Source organism: Austrofundulus limnaeus, unplaced genomic scaffold (assembly GCF_001266775.1).
Source record: "Austrofundulus limnaeus strain Quisiro unplaced genomic scaffold, Austrofundulus_limnaeus-1.0 Scaffold10, whole genome shotgun sequence".
Classification (NCBI taxonomy): Eukaryota; Metazoa; Chordata; class Actinopteri; order Cyprinodontiformes; family Rivulidae; genus Austrofundulus; species Austrofundulus limnaeus.
Window position 1 is genome coordinate 4,532,443 of NW_013952412.1, and position 8,163 is coordinate 4,540,605.

Genomic DNA, 8,163 nt, shown 5'->3' on the forward strand with positions numbered 1-8,163 from the left:
TCTTCATGGCAGCTTATCTCTTTAAGGGGTCACTAGAAAAACTCGGGTGATTTATTTTGATCCTATTTTCAAAAAATTGTCTCTTCAAAATGCATCAACAAAAATTAAAGACGAGGCTGTAGCTAACTACCTGACGGCAGCTCGATTTGTTGAAATTTGTAGAAATAACGAAGCAGGAGGAAATTACAAACAAACGCACCGAGCAGCCTTGMAAAATCTGGTCACAGCAGTTTGGGAAGAAAATGGCAGCAGCTGCTGACGAAATGTTAACATCCCTATTTTAAAAGGTACAAATTACATGTAAATCAATCAACACAAGTCCTCCTCCACACTTAACTATGCAAATTTAATATTTGACACTGCTTCTACTTGTCAGCACCATTTATAGAAATCCATCCAGACTTTACATTAAACGACAACCAAACACATTTTTACAAATTAGTTACTGTAGATCTTTTTCACTGTTTTTTCAGTCAAACAGTGCCACTTTAGTCAGATCACACATTCCTCCATGCTGTAACCTGAGGAAATACTTCAAGGCTTAACTTAACCTGTGCAGGCTGTTGGGYCTAATATTCCTTAAAAACATACCCAAATTAAATTAAGTACRCTTTTGAACCCTTTGGAGTAAAATCAAAAGCCTGGTCATAACGAAAAGCTATCAATCTGAATTTTTTAATTCAAAAGTCATAATCATATGATTTTTTTAACATGAGATTTTTTAAGTGTTTCAGTACATGAAGGGAAGCAGGTATTAAAAAAGAATATTGGACTAAAATATATAGATTCTYAAGAAACAATGAACATGAGACATAATACAATCCAGCATGTCCATCATACTTGGACAGGTCTCCAGCAAATGTCCAAACTGGACAAATATTTCCAAATACTATCATTTTAATGCTTCAACACAGATCAGCAGAATGAATTGCAACTGGGGGACATGCATCAAATCCCCACCAACAAACAGCCAAAGCACAAAAAAAAAAAAACCATAAATCCAAGCACAATCCACACAGCGTATAAAACCACCAAAAAAAGCAGCAAAGAAAAAATGTTTTTCACTTACTTTTGATGCATAAGTTGTCCTCTTTTTCTGACCAAAATCAAATCCAAATGCAATGGGCAGAGTGGTTGGGGGAATCATCCTGTGGGTTCCCAGTTCAATTTCTCGTTCCATCCATCTCAGTTGTTGTGTCCTTAGGCAAGACACTTCACCTGCATTGCCTGCTGGTAATGGTGCGAGGGTCTGGTGGCAGCACCTCGCCTCTGCCAGACTGCCCCAGGGAGCTGTGGCTACAGTAGCTTACCACCATCAATGTGTGTACGCTGGGGCGATTGACTGCAACTGTTAAGCACTTTGGTGTCTGTAAGATTTGGATAAAAAGCTATGTAAATTGTATTTATTTATAAAGTTTATTCATTTCATTTTTTTAAAAAAATAACAAATGCTATACAATAAAAATACAAATCACAAATAAAATGTAATCCAGCAGAAAGAAAAAAGCAGTTCAATTACCATCCAAAATGGTGGCTGAAAGAAGGAATAATCCTTCCTTTTCTGATATTTCCTGGCCCCCAAAAATCCCCATTCCTTGTCTTGAAACACTCAAAACACTTTATAACAAATATATTTCTTCTTTAACAGCAAGTTTAGTCCGCTAACAGTTCGAAAACACCGTAAAAACCATGTTTTCTATGTTGACTGTTGGGGGACAAAATGGCTGCCACGTCAGRAATGTCATYATGTTTGATTTTCTGTCAAGATCCTCACCCTCCAAAGCTATTAAATAAAAGGTAACTTGATTGGTTACAAATCTGTGGTGTAAGAATGAAGCTCGGAGCTTATTGGCCAATTCTACAGTYWATCAATCACCTGTAAATGGGCAGGACCTGAGGAGCTTTTCACAAATTTTGGGCTTGGTAGAGCCAATAGATGAACCCAGTTGGTCACAAAAGTTGTCAGTTGAAAGAAGTAAGTAAGTAAGTAAACTTTATTTATACAGCACCTTTCACAGGTTAGAAACCACAAAGTGCTTTACAAGAAGACGTGAAAACACAAGAGACAAAACAGGATAGATACAACAAACACGTGATAAAAATGTTACATGTGTAAAAAAGAAGAAGAAGAAGAAGAAGAAGACAACCAATTGAATCGTTTAAACAGTCTACATGCAAATTCAAAGTTCCTGGCAGTGTGGACCAGGCTATAAAGAGGCAGAATGTAATGCAGGTGGGAAATTGCAGTTTATCAGGTTAAAACACCCAATCTGTCAAACCCAATATTCCTTACATGACTCAAACTATCCCTCTGATACTTTTCAATCATTTAGGTTCTTATCTTGGTGTGCAGTCCTATTCCACAGRTCACACTGTCATGCATAGTCCACTCAGAGGTGGACAGTAAATTTACTTAAGTACAGCTTTTGAGAATTTGTWCTTTACTTGAGAAGAATTTTTATTAAAAACTTTATACTTTTACTCCAGTACATTTAAAAAAAATAAAACCATACGTTTTACTCCACTTCATGTCTCTAAAGGCTTGAGATAGTTCCTTGTTTTGGTCTTGTTTGTGTAGTTTACTCACAGTAAAATTACACATTGCACCCCTACAGTAGGTTGTGTGAGCAGGTTTAAACGGGTCACAGGGTGAAGAAAAAATATTTTTGTCCTACTAGTGTTGCCTTGTACGCTATAGGTATACTGTTTCAGCACTTGTGTGAGTCATGGTTTAGATCCTGATCAGTCCTCCTGACTTTAACATGGACTCATCTCATTTAAGACCAAAGTTAGAGCATTTTACACTTTTAGTCCCTTTGTTCTATTCATGGATTTCTACCAAATAAACTAGAATAAATTGTTTTTTGCAAGTGTTTCTAGTTTATTGTAACAAATGTTTTCAATTCAGAAAACAAATACAACAAATAACTAAAAACTCAGATTAAATTTAGAGCTCCTTGACTTGTCACATAAAACTTGGTTCTATCAAAAACTTTTATTAAGCTTTGTCCTTGAAGTGGTGACCATGTAGAAATACAGTTCTTGTAAAAGGGGTATATTTAGGAAGACATAAATTACCTGCAACAAGTGATTTACTTTTTTTTTACATCTACTTTGTATTAAAGAAAATTTGAGAGGTGCTTTACATTTTCAACTCAGCTGAGTGGAAATTGTTGACATAACTTAAGTAAATCCAACACTTCTCTTTTTTAGATGTATACTGTATGATACTAATGCATTATTAGGCCTAATATACATTTGGAGTTACTAATCTGTCAAATATAGCAGAAAATGTTTCCAATTATTCTGAACTATACACTTATGTAAGTGAAATGCATTGTTAAAAAACTTCTAAATTTTAAGCAMATTCAGTACTTGGGTATTTTCGAAAGCATTCGCCAGTACTTTACCTTAAGTAATAATTTGACAAAGCTATTTTTGTTTTATTGGAGTAATAATAGTAGGATCAGTACTTTGACTCAAGTAAGGAAATTGAGTACTTTGTCCACCACTATGGGTACAGTCCTAATACACCTGATTCTGAGTAATTATTTTTCAGCTTGTCACTGTCTTCCAGAGGGCTCCTATAACACATCAAGTGAAGCAGGGAAACAGTTGAAATACACAGAGTACTGAACAAAAAGGAGCAGGACTGGTAAAATGCATAATTTTATCAGTTTTATAATTTCAGCTTCTTTTCACACCCTTACATTTCAAGCAGCTTTTGAAAGGGTGACTAAATCAAAGCTCACGGAGCCAGATAAATATAAATAAAGGCACTTTCTAGATCTTTACCTGATTACTTAAATACTCAAAAAATCCTTACCATCTCAAAAACTTGGTTTTAAAAGGAGTCAATAAAATAATTGTACTAATTAGACAATAAAAAAGCAAGAATTGTGTCTGACACTGAGCAAGAATTTCACTTTATTTCAAATCAAGGATTCTTGAATCAATGATTCCACATTCAAACAAAATTCCAAACATTTATTATGTTCACAGATGATTTTTTTTTTAATTGAAAACGCACTATTATATTCTCAAGAGCAGTTTATGACAATTAAAACACACCTGAGGGATTCTGCCACCAGGCTCTATGATTTGCTGACAGGATTATGCCCACATCTTAATTAATCTCTTTGGTGGAGCGGCTGAAAACTGCTAATGAAGCAAATGCAGCTTTACTTTGAAAGGTTTGGTGGTGTTTTTTATGGTAACACAGCTACTTTCTGAATCAGTGCAGATGATAAATGTCAAATGTGACCAAGAAAAGATAATAATCCGTTGAAATTTCAATAATGGTGCCTGATTCCAATAGCTTTCTTTCATTTATCAAAATCTGCGCACTGAAACAGCAATGAGCTCTGCAAAGTCAAACAGTCAACTCTTTCAGGATGTACAAATATGCAGCAAAAAATATATCAATATTTAAATATGTTTGAAAAAAGACAGTTGCACATGAAAGCATAATAGTTTATTTTTGCTGAAATTCTTCAGTGAGTCTTAAAAACAAAACTGGCCTGGTAGTTTTTGTGTTGCTTGCAGTCTTAACACCATCAAATGGGAATAAAAGCAATATCCACCTCCCTAATGGAGGAGGTAGTTTTCATCTTTAATATWAAACACATAACTAAATTACAATGAGGCATAATTCCAAACCTTCCCCTGCTGCAACAGAAAAGCAACAGTGGAAGTCTCCTGGTTAATTTGTGGCTAAATATCTGAATGTATTGAACTTTCAGAGCCAGTTAGAAAAATACACTACTTTTTTAATTTTCAAGTTCCTTTTTGAGTCCTTCTTTCAATCTCTGTCTCATCTCCAGTGCATGCTGCCTGTTGCGCTCCTGCCTTTCTATTCTCTGTTGAATGACAAGAACAAAAACAAACATAAAAATAAAAACAGTCAACAATAAAACTAAAGCATGTGCTCAGAGTATTTGTATTTAATTCACTGAGGGTAAAAAAAAAAAAAAGGAAAGTAGCCGACACACCTCTTTCTTCAGGCAGCGGCGCATTGCACGGTCCGCATCATTACATTTGCCAAAAAACTTAAGGAAACTGTGCTGATGGAGATATGAAAGGAAATTACATTTTGTTGTCTGAGCACATCAAACATGTGGTGATAAAAAAATGGAGACTGATGTACCTCATTGTGACACTGCTTCAGAAGGCCTATCAGTTCATTGCACTCATCTGTGTGCAGGTGAGGTGACAGGTCGGAGTGCATTTTGACTTAAGGCTTACTGAACCACGGCTGTTCTGAAAAAGAAGAGGAGGAACACTAAGAACTCACAACATTAAAAATATCTACAAACATAAGTTTATAATACAGTATCTATTCTTCCGTATTAATACTTTGTAACAGACTGAACATATTTCCCCAATAACACTTTTTGCTAAGGCTGTATAATAATAAAAAAAAACTTGATTGTGTGATATTATTGTTTAAGATTTTGATGAACACATTTAATTTCAGTAAATCCATGTTTTCTCTTTTGTATCACTATCAGCTAAACTTGGTATCAAAGTTGTTTGGACTGACCAAATGTAATTTGAATACATGCCAGTTGAAATAAAATAATGACCCATGATTTACTTCTGTCATATTGATACCGTTCTCACTAATATTGTGATGTTAAGAAATTTAAAATATGCTGTGATAATGACATTTATGGTGACACATAGATTAAAAAAGCAATACCACAGTCTTTGAGACTGATTGTATAAACATTGTGTCATTATTTATTAAGGTAAATAATATCTGCACAATAAGCAGTGATGATCGGAGTCACAAGACTTTAACAATTAAAAGTTTTGGAGGGCTGATAAATACACATCTGGGATCCCACTGTTCCAAAGGATACTAGCTCCCCCCATCCCTCTCCTGGCTGTTCTGTCATTGTGACGATGAGGTTTCTAGTAGACACTTACCTGTTGATAGAGAGGTGTAAATAACAAAAGTATTATTGGGGGAATTTGCCCAGCTAAAATTGTTTAAAGCTTAAGAACTCATAACTTTGATTGGGTTATAGCCAATAACCTAACCATATTAAATAAGTTTTTAATCTGTATGCATTCTATACCTCTTGAAGGGTGCTGTCTGCTAACACTGTACAGAACACAAAGAATGTTACTTACCAGTGGAAGAAAACGCTCATCTGAGAGGTTTTCCTGCACACCGGTAAAGAAACGTCACGTTAGCTAACTGCTAGGCCTCCGCTAATGACACAAAAACACCTATGATAAGGTGAATCACAACCAAATAGACGCTGACGCCTTGTTTCCCTTTGTGCGACAGTTTCAGTTGTCTTTAATGCTTTTTTTAGTTATGATAAAGTCTTCTAAATTAGTAACTAGTCCAATTCAACCTCCACACAGGGCGACTTGGAGGACGTGCTTACGAAAACGCTTTTGCAACATCTGACGGTGCTTCTTGAGTGACAATGTGGAATAGCGAATCACCGTTCTGCTTTTTGTTAACGAAACCAATAGTTTGCGGGCTTTTATAAAAAAGGCGGGACTTGTGGTACCGGAAGCTTAAAGAAAACGCAAGATAGTTCCTGTCATACATATCCGCTTTTGCCTTTTTTCTTTTCTTTTTGCGCATCTAATTCTTCAAAAATGTATAAACAAAACTGACAAACGCAAACAGCAATTCTAACTAATACATCTTCAAGAAAAATTATTTTATATTCATGACTTGTCATTTGGGTAAATAATAGTAGATTGAATCAAATAAAAATTAAAAGAAAGCTATTTTTGGCGGCGGAGGGAACTCTCTTGCTGTACTGAATAATTCAGTTGCGTGTCAGACAGAAAAAAAAACATTCAAACTTCCTAATCAACAGATGAAAATTATTTTAGCGGATGTTTTAATGCTTTTTGATGCTCTTTTTACGCGTGTTTATGTTGTTTTTCCTCATAATTGTGCTAAAAAGCTAATTTGTTATTGCTTTTTTTTTGTTAATGAGTTAGCATATTTTCTTTAAATTCTCCATTTTATCAAGAGTAGGTTTAATCCAGGTCTGTTACGTTTTCGTTTGTCATCAGCACCTGCAGTACCAAAAGGTAATAACTCCTCCAACACAGCAGAGGGCGCGACAGAGAGAACATGAAAGACTTTGTCAACATGTGATTGGTTGATTCATTTTTCATTGGTGCAGGCGGTTTCTTCGGTTGTTTTTCTTTTCCAACAGTATTGGTTAAACACAGACGCGGTTAATATTGCAAAAAATAGTTTTTATTTGTTTGGGGAAAAAAACATGGATGAGTCTGCGACACGTTTATTACAGCGAATCGTTCGACGGATACCGACTCGGACGCTGAAGACAACGTTGGAGAAATGGGACCGTCTGTCCGCAGCGCAGCGACTATCCCTGGATTTCACTGAACCAAAATGGACATTATTACAAAAACTAGTCTCTTTTTGTGAGGTTAGCTGAACATTTTTTTTTTATCTTAAACGACATGTTATGAGTCATGTTTCAAACTTAGTGTGCGCTTAATATCAAACACGTGTTTGAAATGGCAACTAAATCACTAAAACTAGATGATTATTAGTTGTGTTGTTGCTTTGAAAGTTTCCGTAAATGTTTTCTTTTTTCCTCACAGGAAAATGAGTTCACAATGAAACACATCACGGAGCTCGAAATGATACGTAAGTAGACCAACTGTGTTAATCATTGCGGAAGTACTTCCAGACATTTCTGTACATAGTATTGAATAAATCTGAGCTCCAAAGTTCGTTTATTTGTTGTTTTTCTCACTAAAAGAGGAAGGTAATGAAGTTATTTTGTGTCTCAAAGTCTGTCATTGCATTAATTGAAGCATATCTATTATACAACTCCTGATCAAAATCTTAAGACCAGTCAAAAAAGTGCAAGAATTTGCATTTTGCACTGTTGGATCTTAAGAAGGTTCTAAGTAGAGCTTCACAATGTTAAAAGAAGAAATCAGTGCAAGAGACAAGAACTTTTGAGCAGGGAACTGTCTGAAAACTGCATTTACACTCAAACATGTTTTTTTTCAGCTGATCAAAAGTTGAAGACCATAGCTCAAAAAAACCCGAAAACCCACCAGGAACGTTGCTCCAAGTGTTGAAGATGGCTTCACGAAGGGCATCCACTATCTGGAACCGATGTCCATTTTTGTAAACTTCCCTTG

The 8,163-nt window shown here is 35.5% G+C and overlaps 2 protein-coding genes across 3 annotated transcripts in view; one reads left to right on the plus strand and one right to left on the minus strand.

The window, feature by feature from the left end:
* Window positions 1-3,897: 3,897 nt before the first annotated feature.
* cmc2 (C-x(9)-C motif containing 2) lies at window positions 3,898-6,429 on the minus strand. Of its 2 annotated transcripts, none has more exons than XM_014001905.1 (4): window positions 6,139-6,429; window positions 5,147-5,254; window positions 4,992-5,063; window positions 3,898-4,859 (listed from the first exon to the last, which is right to left on the minus strand). In XM_014001905.1, the coding sequence occupies exons 2-4, from the start codon at window positions 5,225-5,227 to the stop codon at window positions 4,770-4,772; spliced, it is 243 nt and encodes an 80-aa protein (XP_013857359.1). In that variant the 5' UTR covers window positions 5,228-5,254; window positions 6,139-6,429; the 3' UTR covers window positions 3,898-4,769. The 2 variants fall into 2 exon arrangements, with proteins under 2 accessions (XP_013857359.1, XP_013857358.1); XM_014001904.1 differs by having other exon boundaries at window positions 5,147-5,259; window positions 6,139-6,428.
* A 688-nt stretch (window positions 6,430-7,117) lies between these two features.
* Window positions 7,118-8,163, plus strand: part of cenpn (centromere protein N) — a 4,831-nt gene continuing 3,785 nt past the window's right edge. Inside the window, exons 1-2 of the mRNA XM_014001907.1 lie at window positions 7,118-7,433; window positions 7,612-7,657. Coding sequence (XP_013857361.1) covers window positions 7,263-7,433; window positions 7,612-7,657 — 217 coding nt within the window. The 5' untranslated portion in view covers window positions 7,118-7,262. The remainder of the gene's footprint in view (window positions 7,434-7,611; window positions 7,658-8,163) is intronic.

What these genes read in the sequence shown, in the direction of transcription:
- cmc2 (XM_014001905.1), bottom strand. Translation starts at nt 5,227, where the DNA reads ATGCACTCCGACCTGTCACCTCACCTGCACACAGATGAGTGCAATGAA. An exon ending in TGAAGCAGTGTCACAATGAG is followed by an intron (nt 5,064 to 5,146) that starts GTACATCAGTCT and finishes TATCTCCATCAG; the next exon opens with CACAGTTTCCTTAAGTTTTT. An exon ending in GCCGCTGCCTGAAGAAAGAG is followed by an intron (nt 4,860 to 4,991) that starts GTGTGTCGGCTA and finishes GTCATTCAACAG; the next exon opens with AGAATAGAAAGGCAGGAGCG.